Source organism: Sturnira hondurensis, unplaced genomic scaffold (genome assembly GCF_014824575.4).
Source record: "Sturnira hondurensis isolate 20B ecotype Veracruz unplaced genomic scaffold, ASM1482457v3 Scaffold0011880, whole genome shotgun sequence".
In the NCBI taxonomy this organism is placed as follows: domain Eukaryota; kingdom Metazoa; phylum Chordata; class Mammalia; order Chiroptera; family Phyllostomidae; genus Sturnira; species Sturnira hondurensis.
The window spans coordinates 564,219-582,911 of record NW_028084511.1 but is presented as its reverse complement, the minus strand read 5'-3'; the positions used below and the strand labels follow the sequence as shown (position 1 = coordinate 582,911).

The 18,693-nt window shown below is 51.7% G+C and overlaps 1 protein-coding gene across 7 annotated transcripts in view; it reads right to left on the bottom strand.

The window, feature by feature from the left end:
* STX3 (syntaxin 3) overlaps nt 1–18,693 on the bottom strand; it is a 39,215-nt gene that overhangs the window by 6,688 nt on the left and 13,834 nt on the right. For 4 of the 7 annotated variants that reach the window (XM_037060465.1, XM_037060468.1, XM_037060470.1 and 1 more), the window contains exons 2-10: nt 17,564–17,647; nt 8,114–8,213; nt 7,190–7,264; nt 6,017–6,084; nt 4,569–4,650; nt 4,222–4,248; nt 3,265–3,338; nt 2,930–3,064; nt 966–1,076 (exon numbers count right to left, since the gene is read on the bottom strand). In XM_037060465.1, coding sequence (XP_036916360.1) covers nt 966–1,076; nt 2,930–3,064; nt 3,265–3,338; nt 4,222–4,248; nt 4,569–4,650; nt 6,017–6,084; nt 7,190–7,264; nt 8,114–8,213; nt 17,564–17,647 — 756 coding nt within the window. Of the gene's footprint in view, nt 1–742; nt 854–965; nt 1,077–2,929; nt 3,065–3,264; nt 3,339–4,221; nt 4,363–4,568; nt 4,651–6,016; nt 6,085–7,189; nt 7,265–8,113; nt 8,214–17,563; nt 17,648–18,693 lie in introns of those variants that run through there. The other 3 variants (XM_037060472.1, XM_037060469.1, XM_037060471.1) reach the window with 3 other exon arrangements.

Below are 18,693 nucleotides of genomic sequence, written 5' to 3'. Positions count from 1 at the left end.
CTGTGCAAGCAATAAGTAACGTTAGAAGGAAAACAAGGAACAGAAGGAGAAAAATACCAGAACCCAGAAGAAACAGAACAGTCTAAAAAGCAACAGCCACGGAGCTGGCTACCAGTCACGGGCAGAGGGGCTGGAAGGCCTCCAGCGTCACCAGCAGGAAGCGGGCTGGGGAGAGAGGACAGTGTGGTGGCAAGAGCGTGATTGGAATCCGAGTCTGAACCCCGGTTCCCATGCTGACTATGTGGCCTGAAGCCAAGTACTGAAACACTTCACCCCTGCTCCTCAACGGTGTCATCTATGAAGAAGAAGTAATAGATGCTCCAAGAGATATAGGAGTAAGATGTTTACACAGCCAGCAGCACAGCACTGGGTTCATGGTAGAGAAAAACGGGGGCAGAGCTTGGGCCTGCTGGAGCAGAAGACAATGGAGAGAAGGTTTCTGAAGACAGAGAGGACAAGTGTGGCATCTGAAAGGACAATGTGCTGTGGGCAAATGCAACACCCGGCTGATGCGTCCACGCTACAGAACTGCATTCAGTGTGGGTTCCTGGGTGAGAGAGCCTGTGAGCCAGATCCATGGGAGGCACACCTGGGAGGGGAGGCCGGCTAGTCTCTAGGCAACACTGACACCGGGGTTTGGATGAGGCCGGGACAGGGAGAGAAGGCATAGGTTCAAGGACACGGGTGGGGGTGACCGGAGAGGGGAGAGGCAAGTAGGAGCAGCTGGGACGAAGGCGCTCACCCTCCGGGCTTCACTCTGATACTTGACGGCCTTTTTGGTATCAGCCACGGCCCGCTCCACGAAGCCCACTGACTGGTCCATGTTGTTCTCAATACGGTCAATCATGGCTCCCTTGCCCCAGACGCAAGAAGTGGTAGCAGCAGAAAAAGCGATAGGCGGAGGGAAGAAAGAGCGAGAGACAGCGCACAAAATGGACCCTTCTCGAAGGCAGCGGGAGCCTCACCTTCCGGGCCTGCCCCTGGTATTTCACGGCCCTTTTGGTTTCATCCCGTGCCTTCTCCACGTGGTCGACTGTGTGCATGACGTTCAACTCTATGTTATCTAACATCTCCCCCTGCAAAGAACGGACACTAGTCACCCTCGGTCACCATCCCCCGCCCCAGGGCAGTCCTAGCTGCCCCACATTACAAACTTCAGTGCCAGGAGGCGCATCCAGAGAGCCTGAGTGCGGCCTTTGGGAAGGCACACTTCTCCGTTTCCCCTGTGATTTACCCACGGTTCCCATCCTTGGTGGCCACTCTCTTTGAATCACTTCTCTGTGACAGGTACTGAGCTGGTCACCTGGAGCACACTGCCTAGATGCCCGGTAACTACATGTTCCTAGGGCGTTACCCGGATCCTGGCCTCTTGCTGGCCATTCGGATGGGAACCAAGTTCATTTATCCTGAACTAAGTTTGTTCGCTACTATAGAATGGAGCCTGGCACACCACAGGTACTCAATATATACCTGAGGCTGGGAACATGTGCTTTCTGCAGGAGACATTCCCAGGCCCCTTAGGGGATATACAAGGTGCACCCAAACTGTGTGGCTAAGACACGGTGATCTCGGAACAAGATCCCCGACCATTTCCCAGCTATCACTTCCTGACAGGAAGCTGTGTCACTCCAGCTAATCTCTGGCATTTAGGATGGGAATTCTCCTCACCTGCCTACACTCTCCTCAGCCCACCCCTTCGCTTTATGGCAGTCCGGAAGCAGAGAAGGCACTTACCAGCACTTGAATCTCAAACCAGCTCCTCGGCAAAGCAGTGTGGGGAGAAGAAAGAAAAGTGGGGCTGGGGGGACTAGAAACAGGCCTCAAAGGCCAGAAGGGGCGGAGGCCAGGCACCTGAGCCCTGAGCAGGGAACCAGCGTCAACGATCAGCCAGGCAGGGCTGCGGCTGCGGCTAGGTTTTGCCGTCCTTCTCCCAAGGGAGTTCTCAATCCTGTCCAGCTGGCTGAGCAGCTGCAGGTCCACGGTGACGGTGGCAGGATACCATGACACCAGGCCGTGTCTGGCCACCTCGTAAGGCCTGGGCGCCGTCTGACTGTGTGACACTAACACCGCACACAGGGACAAAGACTCGCACCTGGAGAGGTGCACCCAGGGTCGGAACAAGCTATCCTGCTAAGGTCTACGAGTGCTTCGAGTTTTTATGTAAATACCGTGCTGTTCCCTCATTCACTGTGTTGGGGGAACTCTTGTTCCCGAGCAAAAAGTGTCAACATTTTAGGAAGAGCGAATATAGAATAAAAAACAAAAAATGGAAAAAAAATAAAACTGCTACACCTAACGTTTCACTGTTAAGTGGGGAAACGAGCACATGTTTTCATTATTACCAGTGAAATAGTTCATACCAGGGGACTGTTTTAAGGCATCATCATTAAAAGCCCAAATCTCGCCCTGGCTGGTGTAGCTCAGTGGATTGAGCGCAGGCCTGCGAACCACACGATTGCAGTTCGATTCCCAATCAGGGGACATGCCTGGGTTGCAGGCCAGTTCCCAGCAGGGGACTCACGAGAGGCAACCACACATTGATATTTCTCTCCTTCTCTCTTTGCCTCTAAAGATAAATAAATAAAATTTAAAAATAAATAAAAGCCCAAATCTCTAATTAAAAAAGACCCTGACTCTGGATGGAACTAGGCACTTGACAGATATATCAAACCCCATGTTAACTAGAAATAACTGTGAGGCCAAAGTGCCAGGAAAGAATGACGAGGCCCAGCCCGCCCCACATGTCAGGGTTCAAGAGAGGACCCCTTTCCCCGGGGTACTGGAATTCCGTGCCTCCATTCAGTAGATTCTGATCACTCTCCCGCCTCGCCACCCCACCTGGCTCCCAGCCCCTCCCTCACCGTTCCCAGGAGAGCATGAGCTCCGCCCCCTCCCCCCCCACACACACGCCCGCACGCACGCCGCTCACCTGATTCTCCACCAGCATGGCGATGTCCATGAACATGTCGTGAAGCTCCTTGATGCTGCTCTCCAGCCTCACGATGTCCTTGTGCCGCCCCTCGATCTCACTGAGGGCTTGCTTGGAAATCTGAGAGTCGATGATCTACCCCACAAAGACGGGCCGTCGGCCACCATCCCCCCGCGGAAGCCCTCACGCACACTCCTGCCCAGCCCCTCGCCGCCCCTCGCCGCCCCTGCCTCCCCACACCTGCAGCCCACCCTTCACTCACTATCCGAATGGAACTCCCCAGTGGCCTCCTTCCTCCATGGAGGGACGAGCACCCCAGCTCCCGAGTCACTCACCCCGGACGTGAAAATGGCAGGGTTTCCACTCTCCAACATCTCCTCCAGCTCCTCATCTGTTGTCTTTTTGCCGGCTTTACAACGAAAGAAGGACAGCATCAAGTACAAGGTCAAGGCACGCCATTTCAAAAGTCGTCTGGAAATTAAGACTACGGTAACTCCACCACAAAGACCGTGGCCTTAAGAACACTCTGCCAATGGTCTCATGACTCATCTGCCTTCTGATTTCTCCCCTAATCCGACTCATCTTTAACACTTTCCTGTGAATTAGCAATTACCTTCCTGAAGCATACACCTCACCATGTTCCTTCCCAGCTCAGAACATTTACTGGCCTCATCACTACACCAAGGCCCTCAGGACACGGAGCTGGTTGCTGGGTGAGCCCTCCCTCCACCCCTGTGAACCTCACACTGCTTCTCCCAAATGCACACTTTTCCAGGCCCGGGACAACTTGCCACTCCTAAATACACCTGCATTTTTCTGACTACATCCTTGTTCCTACAGTTTCTCCACTTACAGGGCACGCCACCCCTCAACGCCCTGCGTTCCTCGTTCCTCAGTTCCTAAAGGCCACGGCTCCACTAACGTCATCACTCCTCACAGCAACTGGCACTATACCTTCCATTTCATAAATGTTCTTTGCGATCAAAAAGACACAAAAAATGGCACGAGTCCCCTGGACAGCAACTGTTTGGTGTCTTTCCTCCATATATAGGGAACGCTGGCTCCCGCAAGAACAAAATCGCTTGGGCCTGATAAACACAGAGCCACCTTTCAACCCAAGAACCAGCTTCCAGAAAGAGCCGGCACTGGAACACCTGCCCTGGGCGTGGCTACGGGGTGTGAGAGGGAAGCCACAAGCACAGGTGCTGCACCTCCTCCCCAGGTCTCACGACCCAGACGGACAGCCACCCCGCAGGAAAATGGAAAAGCACCCCGGAACACCAGACACGTACTGATTTCCAGCTGCCGCTGGATTCGCCCTTTGCTGCGTTCACGGAAGTCCACCTGGGCCTCGTTGTATTTGGTCATCACCTCCACAAACTTCCGGGAGAGGACGGAGTGCTGTGGGAATAACGTCAAATGTGGTAAGGCCCAGGCGGTGAGCGGGGTGGGAGGTCCCTGTTACAGCTTGGTCTCCAGCAGCATTGACCTTGGAGTCAAAAGACCAACGTATATTTTGCTTGCTTATTTGTTTTGTTGAGGTTTCACTAGGTTCCACTTGGACAAAGCCAAAGGGGGGAGGATCAAGAGTGGGAGGCAGGAATTGGGGGGGTGGGTATGGGGGGGGNCTGGATTCGCCCTTTGCTGCGTTCACGGAAGTCCACCTGGGCCTCGTTGTATTTGGTCATCACCTCCACAAACTTCCGGGAGAGGACGGAGTGCTGTGGGAATAACGTCAAATGGGGTAAGGCCCAGGTGGTGAGCGGGGTGGGAGGTCCCTGTTACAGCTTGGTCTCCAGCAGCACTGACCTTGGAGTCAAAAGACCAACGTATATTTTGCTTGCTTATTTGTTTTGTTGAGGTTTCACTAGGTTCCACTTGGACAAAGCCAAAGGGGGGAGGATCACGGGTGGGAGGCAGGAATTGGGGGGGTGGGAATAGGGGGGGATGGTGGGGGGGTGGAGACAATGTACTTGAACAACAATCAAGTAAAAAAAAAGACCAGTGTATAAAATCCCACTTTTTGATTTCTTAACTTTACAGTAATGGAAGAGACCCCTGACCTTTCCAAAGCACGTCTTCAGCATCTGCTTACCTGCCCTGCTGGCGTCATAGGTGATTGTGAGGCCAGACAAGATACTCGGTGCATCTCAGAGCCCTGCACCCACATGCACAGGCAGCGTTTTTCTGCCACCACACCTGGCTTGCTTTCTAACGCTGCCAGACTCCCTTCCTACATCCAGTACTACCAGATTACTCTTCCGAGCAGACTGCAGCCTGAAGTAAACGCACCCAGGCTGCTCAGTGGTAATCAGACAAGCAGTCAAGGACCTCTGGAATATGGTACTTTCTCTACCAAGAAATCAGTGGCCACTGTCCCACAACAGCCTTTTATCCAGACGGCTGCCCTTCTGCAAGTTCACCCTCCACCGCTCCCGCAGCCCCGGCACCAGCACTATTGCTACCGACACACACACACACACACACACACACACACACGCACACACACAACCCCCCCTCTGCTCCTGTCCCCCTGCCTTTTGGGAGAACCTCTACCCCTAAGCCTGTCCCTGTGGGTGCTGTTACCCATCCAAGGCCCAGGCTCCCCTGGCCACCCCCAGTTCTTCCCGAGACCTTCTAATGCTGAGAGCACAAGCATTAGATTACGTCTTTGCACACTGCTCCCCTGTCAGGTCTTACACAGTAGGTTTCTTATGCCACTGGAATGTCACGCCAGTTCCTTAAGGACAAGGATCATGACCGCCAACCAGACTAACTCCAAACTGGACAATTAATGACAAACAATCTTTAGAGAGATTTCAGCTTCCTGGCCTATGAAACAAAGAGGCACGTGAAACCCTAAGCCGTGCTCCGGGAGCCCGAGAAGTCCTTCGGAGCCTCCTTGCAGAAGGAGCGTGTGAGAGGGGCCGGGGGGCTGGACCCCGTCCTCTGCTTTACCCTGGACAGCTCCCCCTTACCAGTTCTTCAACTGAGTTCCAAGTAAGAACTGTATTTTTTTTAAATCCTGAGCTAAGAAAAAGAATAAAAGATTGGACTAGACGATTGTTAGACCAGACAAAGTCCTACCTGTGACTTCCGAATCCGAAGGTCTGCTGACGAGCGGACCTCATCTCCCTCGATGTGCCGCTCCATATCTGGAGAGGAGAGACAGATTATTCTAGCAACGCACCTGCTGCTCTCCTCTGAGACACACACGGTCCAACTGAAACCCCCTCGCTCCTCCTCAGCCAGCCCGTGAAGACAGACAACAGGCAGATACAATCTCAAAACGCCGGCTTATGTGTGCACCCCAGGACTGGTACTGCACACTCTTTACTGTTACTGGGTCCTCTCTGACTGCATCTCAGCAGATTGGTTAACAGCATGAGTCCTCGTCACCAGGAAACTTAGCCTCAAACCCTTGTCCTGCCACTTATTAGCTGTGTGGCTTTGGGAAAGCCACCTCACCCCTCTTAGTGTACCCTCGCCACAAAAATGGAACGGACCACAGCACCCCTCTCGCAGCCCCAATGTGAAGACTCAGTGGGACTGCCCATAGAGTGCCTGGCCCAGTGGCAGACACGCTAACACCACTATTATTGGAAGCTGCTACTGTGACCTCTACCTCTGACCTCCGCCCCCATGAAAACAGGCATTGTGACTTGTTTGGGGGGAAGAAACAATAACTTGGGCTGAGCAATGCTGATTTCGCTCTCTGAGCAATAACATGCATTCACCAAATACACTGCACAAGAATGCAGACCATAGCCATGGACCTAAGAGACCTCTGGGCCCCCAGAGGAAATCAAATCTCTGACCTCAGCTTCCCTGAGCGATGCTCTGCACTGAAGGGGTGGGGCTGGGGTAATGGGAGGTGATATACCCGCCCTCCCCCAAAAGTGTCTATGGACTAAATGATATATTTTGCATCTATATAGCTGTACCATTACTATTCAGATGTATGTAGATGCTGGGGAAACAGAATGGCTGAGGCACTAAGATACAGGACCCAGTCACACAACTACTCAGCGGCCGAGAACACACGTGAGTTCCCATCTCCTAACTTCAGTCCTGCACTCTTTCGACCACGCTCACGATCAAGAAGAGGTCACTCCAGGGACAGTGCCCAAGCCACAGGCAAAGGGGGAACAAGTGGCGTCACTTAGGTGGGGTTGAGGTTCGGGCCAGAAGAGCCGGGCCCTGCGGATGGGAGACAGACGGGAGGTGGGGGCGGGCTTGCTCCCTTGGCTCCCTTCTTACTCTTCAGCTTGTTCCGGACGTTGTTGGCCCTTTTCTTGATCTCAGCTGTGAGCTGCTCTAGATCATCCTTGGTTTCTGGGTAAACAAAGGCAGGCAGGATCAGTTAGGGAAGACCAACTAACAGAGCAGGTGAGGCGCTCCCTCAGGCACCCATCGCGTGGACTAAGCCTGGAGTCTCTGGGAGAAGAAACAATTTGTGAAAGACCCGTGGGGACAAGCAGCGCTGGGGGAACAAAGCTCGGTCTGGCTCCAGCACAGGTAACACGGGGAGGACGGCAGGAAGGCGGCCAAGATGATTCCCATGTGCACCGCTAACACATTTCAACTTTAACCTTTAGGTGATAGAGAGCCCCTGAAAAAGCTGAACAGTATCAAGCTTGTTCCTCGTCCTTACGGAATCCAAAATATAGCCCTAAATTCCACTCCAAAAATGTGAAATAATCGGGGGCGGAGGGGAGTTTTCCTCCATGGTGGTGCCAAATAGAAAACTCATGATGGGAGGGACTGAGGTGAACTTGAACCGCCTTGGAGCACCTCATAAAAACATGCACGTGATCTTGGACTTGGACAGGGGCTGGGGGAAGCATCTCAGGCAGAGGAGATAGCACAAGCGAAGGGGCAGAGGCGGGGCAGAGATGAGGAAAGTAGGAAGCAGTAAGGGTCACTGCTAGTCCTGAGAGTGACCAACGGGGAAGGAAAGTCTGGCTACATGGCATACGCAGGGCCCTGAAGGGTAGAGCTGACCGTGGCTGGGCGGGGTGACCTCAGGCACAGGAGAATGGGGGATGAGATGACGCACACATGGGGGAATGTAATGCGTAGGTGCACTCCCCTGCTGTGCACAGAGGGAAGGAAAAACAAGGCTGGCTCGGCCCCAGTGCCAAAGGCCGTGGCTGGGTGACTCAGCCCTAGGTAAACACTCACTCGGCTCTGGAATTGGTGCAGACAGAATGATACTGTAGAGTTTCTTAGCCTCCTCCACGTGCTCGGAGATCTTGTCAATGTTGAGCCGAGTTTCCTCGATCTGTCATCAGAAAGACAACGGCCTTTGTCATCAGAGGAAGAGTATGTCCATGACGGAGTGTGCCCATGACTTAGCAGAGCTCCCTGGTGAAAGCTGCCCACCCTCTGGGTTTGGGGAAGAAGTGACTAAAGTGTCTTCTGCTTTTCACGGATAAAGTAATCACAACAGAGCAGTCACTGAAAAGCCACGCCAGCGCTCCCTGAGAGGAACACACCTGCCCCCCTTGGACGGGAAGATTCAGGCCAGCATCAAGAGGAGCCAGGAAAAGCCATGAGGAGGAGTCAGAGAAGGACCAACACACCTGATCAGGCAGAGCCTTTCGCTCCCTGCCCCACCCCTGAAGTGAGAAAGAGAGGATGAGGATGGGAGAGAGGGAAAAGGGAAGGTAGGACAGAAAAGACGTGCAAGGGAGAGAACCCACCTGGAGCGTGAAAAGCAGAGAGAAGAATGAGAGGAACAGCAAGACAGAAACGGAGAAAGGTAAAGGAGAGAGAGACTCCGCAGTGACCACATCAGGAGGCAGCCGCAGACCGTTCGGCCTTTCCACACCATTTCACTCACTGCAGACTCCCCAGTCTACGCAACTATTAACAGCGCCCAAGCCATCACCTGTGAAATCTGGCAGTCCTAGAGGCATAGCCGTCTCAGAGTCAGGCCCTTGGGTGACCGGAAATTGTCCCCTTTACCCTCCGCTTTCCCATTATCTATCAGACACTGGCTCCTCTGGCCAACTCATGAAATGTCATTGCATCACAGCAAGTTTCTATTTCCACCACATGACTGTCTTGCCAAAGCCACTACATTATATAAAACAGGACTGAGGGGAGAAAAGGCTTTCTAGAATGAAATACACTGACCATTGGTAAATGGACTTAACATATTTTAACAAGCCAGAGGCCTTAGATTTTGCATATTCAATAGATCAAATGTCTTAGAAAATACATTTGGAGTATTTTCCATAAATGGAAAAGCATCATGACCCAAAGTTTGGTCAATGGTATAGAAAATGAGACTGGCAGCTGCGAGGATGAGACGGTGGGGCCTCAGGCTCAGAATGCTCTGGACGTTTGGAGACTGGATGGTAGGGTCAGGGTTGTCCAGCCCTATGGGCAGGAGGCTGGAGCCCCGGTGCTCCATCCTCAACCTGCCCATGGGACTTCCCGAGGTTGGGGAGCACGTGCCTCCTCTCCCCCCGCACTCATCCTCTACCCACCGTAGCTGCTCCTTCCTCTGTCCTCATCAACCTCACCTCCTGGAGGCATTTCAGAAGCGGACTGAGTAATTTAGTCCGTGCACCACACAATCACCCTTTAGACACAGGGGTGTCCAACCTGCGGCCCATAGGCCGCATGCAGCCCAGGATGGCTGTGAATGCAGCCCCACAGAAGATCGTGAATTTACGTAACACATGAGATTTTTGGTGATTATGTGTCACAGTGTATTTAATGTGGGGCCCAAGACAACTCTTCTTCTTCCCGTGTGGCCCAGAGACGCCAAAAGGTCGGACGGCCCTGCTTTGGAGCTTCAGGGTGGGCAAGTGGCCGGTCCTAAAGCTTCCTTTTTTGAACTTTGTGTCTTTACTTTTTCTTGGAAGTGCTGGTTTTCCTCAGAGGTGACTTTCTGGGTATTTCACAATGGCAGCTGCATGCAGTTAACTTCCTTTTGTGTATCTTCCAGATGACCAAAGGCTCGTGGGGGTGGGGGTGAGGGTGGGGGAGGGAGGGCCCAGGACAGGGAACCTGGCAGTGCTGAACCTAACAGCTCAAGGCCATGTGTGTGTTTGTTTGGGGCTGTCTGAGGTACACTGACATTCCCCTGCACAATAAAGTTTAAGAACTATAGCTGATTTAGCACCTACCTGCATCAGAAACAAGGGCCTTCAAGTCTGCCTGTGAAGTCCCCATCACTCTCCCTTTTATGCATGAGAACATTTTGGCTCAAACAGGTACAGAAATCACCCAAGGCCATACTGCAGGAAGATGACATCAAGGTTGAACGTGGCGTCTGTTCTATACCAAGCCCGGCCTCCTGAACCAGGTAAAGGTGCGGGAACCACCCGCAGGCGGCTCCTCCGCCTTCTCTCCCAGGTCCATGCACATCAGCCTGTGTCAGGTTATGCGATGTTTGACTCACAGTTCTGTGACAGGCTCACAGTGGCCTTTCACTGAGATCACGGGCCTTATTTCTTGGTTCTCCAACCAATGCTCCCTATGGGGAGCTTTTCACACAAGGTGTGCTCATGGATCACTGCTGATGGGGGGAACCAACCAGGTTCTTTCATCAACACACTAAATGTGCCACTGGTACATCCTCATTGCCTGCTTATTGTATGTTACTTTTTATTTGTCAGCAGTGTGGAAGTCCAAATAGTATAGTTTAAGAAAGTAAGCATGAAATAGACCAAGTTCAAGTTTCAGCTCCACCTCTTTGCAGTTTCATGACCTTGAACAAGCCACTTACCACCCCCCTCCCAGCCCCAGTTCTCTCACTTATAAAATGAGGATTATCACCGTTCCCACTTCCTAGACTTTTTGTGGGTTTAAATGAGATAATACACATCAAATGCTTGACACAGAGCACATGCTCAGTAAACACTGAGTGATGGTGATGATAACACAATCATAACCAGCAGTGACTGCACATCCATTAATGCCAGGTACTATGCTGCGCCTACGCAGGGACATCTCGTTTAACCCTCACGCCACTCCTAATATTAGCAAAATGCTCTGTGGTATCGTCAGGAGCCACCCATGGAAATTAAGTAAGAACAGCAAGTTGACCATTCTTCAGGTTGGGTGTCTGCCTCAGGGAACAAATTATGATTACCACAGTACACTAATCACCATTATCTAATTAAAAGGAGAGAGCTATCTTCAAGGCATGGGTGGCTTCTCCTCTCTGGACCTAAGTAGCCAATGGAATTTAATTAGACAATGGAAAGCAGAGAAAGTACTATGGCAACACTTTGGAGAAGTGGCAGTTGTCGTGGGCTAGGGTAGAAAGCTTTGTCCATTCTACCTAAAACATGTCTGCTCCCCCCAACTTCCATGTACCTGTACCTCTCTCTAGTTAGGCATTAATCCCTGCATATTTATTTATCGAAAACATATTGCGTACCACCCTTTAATGTGACAAAAGTAATGGAGTTGTAAGGGTCAAATAAATGACTCCTTCTTTTCACAATTCATTACTTTTTGCCCAAAACAGAACAATCCAAAACAGTCCTCATACTAGAAGTTCTGAGTCAAGTCCTCTTCGACTGCTTGGCTGCTTTGCTTTGGAAAACAAATACACATTGATGAGAAGGGACAGAGAGCGGTCTTAGTCAGCCAAGCAACAGAAGCCAAATCCCTCCGGGGTTTTATCAAGGTTGGGACTAGTGTTTCAACTCTCTCTCGTGAATGAAAAGGCATGAATGGTCTCGGAGTCCCACTGACCAGTGAAATCGAGTATTCTTAGACACATCAACAGTGTATTTGGCCTTTGCAACACTCAAAATTGAGTCAGGAAAACAAAAAGCCTGTCCAGTCATTTTACGTGAAGTAACAGAAGACAGGGAATGCTTTACACAGAGATGGAAGGGCCAAGAAGCCAAACCGAGGACAGTGAGACGCTCTGGAAATTGGCAACAGCAGGTGGGAGTAACAAAGAAGGCGGGCAGGGCCGCCTGGGCCTAAGGCCAGGGCCCCTCTGACGGGAGCCGGACCACAGGGAAGTGGACCAGCAGGACGGGACCATGGGGTGGGGTCCAGCAAGGGAAAGTTGAGCCCGTGGGGGAGACAGGTCCGGGGAGGAAAACCATGGCCTCTTCCCCCCTCCGTGAGTCTTCTGCCAAAGTCCAACACCCCGAAAGCCAGTTGGCGAGGGAGCCTGGGAACTGGGCTCCCGGAAATGCAGAGTAGAGCCCAAAAAGGGCAGGGATGGACCTGAGAAGAAATAGGAGCCCTGGCTGGTGTAGCTCAGTGGATTGAGCGCGGGCCTGCGAACCAGGGGATCGCGGTTCGATTCCCAGTCAGGGCACATGCCTGGGTTGCAGGCTGGTTCCCTGCAGGCCAACTCCCAGCAGGGGATGCACAAAAGGCACCCATACATTGATGTTTCTCTCCCTCTCCTTCCCCTCTAAAGATAAATAAATAAATAAAATCTTTAAAAAAAAAAAAGAAAGAAATAGGCAAAGAATTGGCCAGGGCTTTCTGCCTGCCTAGTGAAGAGCCCAGAAATGCAGAACCTACCAGCTCACCGGGTCATCCAAACAGTCTACGGAAAGAAAGAACCAAAGAGTATTTAACCTGCTGTACTTGACTTCCTGCCTGGATTTCCAAGTTACACTCACTCACTTTGAGGTTCTCAGTTTTAACAAACATCAAGCCCACATAGCGACAGCTCGCCTCCCAGGTCCTCTGACCAGGTGCGCCCCACCCTCCAAAGCCCCACAGCACTTTGCCCGCACTGACCCGCTCTCACTCCTCCCCAGCCTGACTCAGATCTCCTCAAGGGCGGGGACCGGCTGGTTCCTCTTAGACAACTTGACACCCATCCCAGCAGAGACGTAAGTAACCGCAGGAAACAAGCGCACGCCACTGCAGGGCTGTCCCGTAGACTTTTCTAAAGCACATCCAAAAAAGAAAACTTTCTGACAGCATTTTCCAAAATGCATCCATTCGTCCTTGTTAAGAGAAGTCACGTGTCAGAAAGGGTTCTGTGAAAAAAATAAATAGGAAGTAAAGCAGGTCTCTTTACCACAGGACTTCTTGGAGCCTTGAGTAAGTTAAGCTGCTTTTTACATCTCCCTGGCAGGAGGGCGGAGGAAGCATTTCCCAAACACACTCGCTCCCCGCAGTCCTTTTTGCGTCTCAGACTGCCGACCAGACACGCGCTCTGATCCGCCCAACAGCCACCCCGCCTGCCCTGCTCTTCGTGTTAACAGACCTCTGGTTCTGTCAGCAGCGATGCTGCCAGCCCCGAGGATGAGTCATGGCCAGTTCTACGGCCATCCTGACAATCCTGTCCCTTTGCGAAGGAGTCACTCTCCGGGTCTCCCTTCCAGCTGGGAGTGGCCACAACCAGGGTGATCCAATGCCGGCCAATGGGTAACACGGGAAAGGCAGCTTGGAGGATTTTCGGTCCTTTTCCTCCCTGATAACTAGAGCTTTGAACTTTTCTAGCTGCCCCACCAGTGCAGGCTGAGACCACGTGGAGCTGTGCCTCTGGCGGTTTTAGCACACGACCCAAATTCTTTCATGCTCCTCCTGCTGACAGGTGGTATCCCATGTAGGAACCTTTGGAATCCCGGGGACTTGCGCTGCTTCCACAGCAGAGCAGAGCACAGGTGATTTCTGCAGCTGGAACGCCGGCCCTGGGCCTCTGAGTCTCTGTGCACCACGCTCACACTCCTGACTCCGTCATGCCGAGAAGTGCAAGCCACAGAAAGAGGTCAGGTGTAGACGCTCCAGCTGACAGTCTCCGCTGAGCTGTCCTGGTCGCTCTAGTCCAGGCACCCATGTTAGAACAAAGGCGTCTCTCTCAGGTGCCAGCTTTTGGCTGCACAAGTCTTCACAACTAAGGCACCAGAAATTGTGGAGCAAAACTCATCCACCTCCACTGTGCCCTGTCTGAATTCCTACCCCACTGTCAGCATCACCAAAGGGCTGGTGACACCAGGAATCGTGACAGCAACCTGTTACACAGCGATAATCAGAACAGACCCTGTCTCTCAACTCTAAGGGACAAGAGGATCAGAAAGACACTGACCTAGAGCCCCAGCACCTCTGCGCCAGGGCACCGCCCCTAACTCCAGACCTGTCCATTTGTGAAAATAATTTCCTATCTTTATTGCTTAAGGCGCAGTTACTCAAACGACTCCCGAAGTGGCACACCATGCTGCCTCTCAGGGTCCCAGATTCAGACCAGAGCTCTCATCTTTCTCCCCATGGGCTCCTGCACCAGCCGACTTACTGATCTTCCCGTTTCTGGCTTGTCCCTCCACACGCTGCCCCTAGAATGACTTTCTAAACACACCGTACTCCCATTACTTCCTTACGTAAAACCTTCAAAGGCCCCCCAACACTTTGCAGGGGGTGGCACATGTAACTGCAGAATCACCTGGAAGAACTTCCCAAGTCTGAGCGATTCCTGGCCCCCGACTCCTGTGTGTGTGCAAACCGCTCCCAGGCGAGTCTGATGGAGGCGTCCAGTTACAAACCACTGGAGCCGGCCCCACTTCCCTCTCCCTCCTCCCCAGAAGAAAGCGAAGTTTCCTCCTCTGGGCTCCCACATTCCTACCTTGTTAACATTTCCATGATCATGCGGCTTTTAAAAACGTTGTCACCCTCACCAGATAAGGGGACCCCAGAGGGCAAGGACGCCGTCACATGAAATGTTTCCTCCCCAGCACCTAACCCACTCTCCTGGAAGACAGTGTCACTCATGGAACCGATGCGTGGATGAAAGAAGTGAGACCAAGAGACCCCTCGGGGTCCCCGTCTCACAAACGCTCCATGTCCTCTCTCTGCCAACTGAGGACGCAGAGCAAGGAAAACAGGGACAACTGCAAATTAGACAAAAGTCTTAGGTGTGTCATTTACTAGACCCTGGCTTACCCAGCCAAGGAGGCCTGAAAACCCAAGGGCCGGTTCTTTCCTCTAACAACCGAGACGCTGGAGAACCCACTGGAGTTTCAGAACGCAAACACATCTGGAAACCGTCCCGGTCCTGTGACTTCATCCCCACCTTGCCAGTGCCTCTCTGACCACCTGTGATTTGCATGGCTGGTCCTCAGCAAATAGCCGAGGGTGACCTACTTGCTGAAATGAGACCAAAAGGCAGGTCTTACCACGAGAGTGATTTCCCAAGAAATCTACTCAGCTATGTCCCGTGGCATCGTAGTTTGTACAGGGTGTCTTCCCCCGTCACAGAGAAACCTCCTTCTGTCCCCAAATCCCCATCATCTGGAATGTACTTTATTTCACCTTCAAGGAAATTTCTAGCCCAGACTCTATAAAATCAACTCTGTGGCCTACTCACTCTAAATACCTTGGGGAACAGGATGGTGAAAAGGACTGAAATCGCTGCAGACATACTTAGCGTATGCCAGGCACCGTGTTGGGCGTATCATATAACTTTCTCATTTCATATTTATAATGACCAGCAGGACTGTTCTTGTTTTAGAGGAAACTGGGTTTTTGAGCAGTTAGACAACTTTTCCAAAGTTACACCACTAGCAATGGGCAGAGCTGAGACTGAGACCAGGATCTCCGTGGTGCCAGAGCCTGTCCGGTCTCTCGCCATGGCTCGCTTCCTCTCGCCTCTGTCCCACTCCAAAACGTATGCCTTCTATGCTTTCTACCTGATGAGAAAGAAGGAACACCCACCCCTGCCCACACCAAGGACTCTCTGGGCGTGACCTCCTTTCATCCCCAACAAATCTGTGAGGCGACTATTTTTCTCCCCATTTCACAGATAAACCCACTGAGACTTAGAGAAGTTAAGGAGTAAGCCCAAGATCACAGTTATGGCAGTTAAGGAATTTCTTTCCAAGACTATACTCTTTCCACCCCCCAGTGCTGTCTCCTTCTTCACCCTAAATAGGATAGGGTGAAGCGACAAAGAAAGCATGTGACAAGGAATAAGCAGCAAGAAAAAAGCAGCCCTCGAGACCTCAAGTCTCCAAAAACGACCACCGCCCACCCAGTGCTTTTCAGTCTAGATCATGCTCTCCTGGCGTGGGACCTCCTGTGAGCTTCTCAACAGCCTGGAAGGGTCCATGTTCACAGGGTCCTGCTCTGGAAATCAGGGATCGAGGCCCAGACGGGATAAGTGACTTAACCACGTCACTGTCACTAAATGCTTAAGGATGGACACAGGCCATGTTTTGGAGGCCGACGCCAACCATCTCCCCACCTCGCAAGGAATACTGTCTCTCAGAGGCCCTCTTACCGGTTTAAGAGAAGGCACAGAACAGTGTCCTTGGGTAAGTAAGAGTCTTTATCCCTTACTCCTTATCTCCTTAGATTAAGTTCCTGATTGTATCTGGTTCTCCAAGGCCAGACCTGAGGGACAGGCTACAGTGACGTAAACACCTCGAGTCTAACCCAACTAGTAAACAGGAATGATCCACACCGGGAGCTCAATCGAACTCATAAAATGCAGATGTTTGATCTCACGATGACTTCTCAACCTAAAGGCCAGGGCCACCCACAGGGAAGGCGGGGCTCGGGGGGACGTCCACAGCCACCTTCCCAAACAGGCCAGCACGCGCTCTCCTTCACTCACAGCTGCTCATCACTCTACCCCGGGAGCGGGCCTGCCCTGCCCGGCCTCGCTCCACTCTTGTCCGGTTAGACAAGACCCAGAGGCTGACTCTTCTACAGCCACAAGCTAGAGGACGGGAAGCACCCTCACGCCCCCGCTAGAGAATAGGATGCCTCTTGTCTTCTTTTCAAAAAAATGTAAAAGCCATAAAAAGAAACCACAGTTTGGTGGCAGAAACTTCAGTGCCTGAACTTTCTGAGGTTTTGTTCTTTTGGTTTCAAAGTATCGTTATTGGGCACATACAGGTATCTCAGATGCTACACTGAATGTTTTAGAAATATTATCCTTTTCAATCCTGATAATAACTCTCCAGGGGATTATACTACCCACCCAATCTACAGGTGAGAAAACCAAGCCCGCTAACAACGGCTGGTGGGAAGCAGGGCTGAGATTTGAACCCGGGTTTACCTGGCTCCCAGGCCTGTGCCCTGCCCGAGACGCACCATCCCCCACAGCATTCCAGCCCTCACTGTCTACAGTAGCACCTTCCCAACAGGGACCTTCAAAACCAAAGACTGTGGGCGTCTGTAGCCACGGGCAACCTGTCTTCACCCCTATTCAGCTGCAGAAATATAAACCAGTGGTTTCTTGATCCTTCCGTTACCACTAGAATTAAGTCAAAGGAATGACATTTTTTGAAATAAATCTGATCTGTATGAATCACAGGCCTGAAAACGCAATGTGTTTTATCCCTGTGGCTGAGCCCCCATGGTTGGTCCTGTACTCAAGTTACAGAATTTAACAAAAAAAGGGTATCACTAAAAAGTTGTCATGTCACATAAGAATAAGACTTCAAAAGCAGCTCTTTAATTACATATCACTCATCTTCTGCTGACTTTCTCCCTAAGATTGAAAAATCCAAATCCTCCCAAGTAAGTATCGGACAGACTCTCCTTGTAACTTCTTGGTCTGGCCACCCCGCCCCAGTGAAAGGCTGACTTTCCTGCCTACCCTTCAAAGGTCTGAGGGTTTTTACTCTTCGCCGAGGATGCTGCGTTTGCGTAGGTGCACTCAGAGGGAGGCAGCGGGAGGTCGCCTACCTCAGAGAAGAACTCATCCATGAAAGCGGTGTTGTCGATGGCGATCTCGACCTCGTCGGCATCATCGTCCTGTGTCAGCTGTTTCTGTGAGACCAAAGGAGCAGGTAAGACCAAAAACAAGAACTCGGTCACAGTACTCAACGCTCACTAAGGACAGGAGCTGGGTCACGTTAACCATTTTGCATATATAATCTCCAAAGGCCACAGAACAGCTCTGTGACGTGTCAGACTCTAAGGCCACACTGTCTGAATTTCAATCCTAGTTCCACTGTTTACAGGTTTGGGGATTTTTTTTTTTTTGGTAGGTTAGGCGAGGGAAGGATGGGCACAGTACTAGCCTCACTGTGCCTCGGTTTCCTTATCTGTGAAATGCTAATAACACTGCTAACTTCGCAGGCTTGTTTAAGAGATCAGTAAGATAATCAATGACAAAACACTTCTGCACAGTGTCCGGCATGCTGTAAATACTCAATAAATTGCTAAGTTTGTGACAGAGACGTCACTATAACTCATTCCAAGCAAAGAACCAAAAACAGAGAAGTTAAGCAACTCGGCCGAAGCCACATAGCCAAAATGGGAAAGCTGGGGGGTCCTGGCCCATCCGGGATTTGGAGCCCAGGTTCCAGCCCCTTCTCCACCCTGTCCAGGGCATGAGCCACCCCACCAGGGTCTCTTAGAACAGCTTCCAGCCACATTCCTCCGAACACTGGCTGCAAACTCTCACAGCAGGGGTGAAGATTTTCCTGTTTTTAGAAGCACCTACTGCAAAGGAAACGGCCTTTGTGAGGTTCCCTGCCTGAGTTCATGTTTACAAGGAGAAAGGAAGCTCTACCTCCAGCCCCCAGCCACCCCTGGAAACACCAGCTTTCTTAACCTCGTTCAGTTTCCTCTGCAAAATCACCAAAATGGCTGTCTAGAAGAAGGGCTTCCCCTCCCATCCGGCATCAAGGGCCTGAGCATTTGCTCCATTCTTCCCCAGTGTTCTTCCCAGACCACTGCTGGGTCGCAGGTGACCCATTTTTGAGGACAGAGAATGGGATGTCGGCAGTGAAGGTGGGAGGGGTAAACCCCCTACACCAGCTTCTCCACCTTCAGTGCCCTACGGCCTCCAAAGCCAAGACGCATCACTC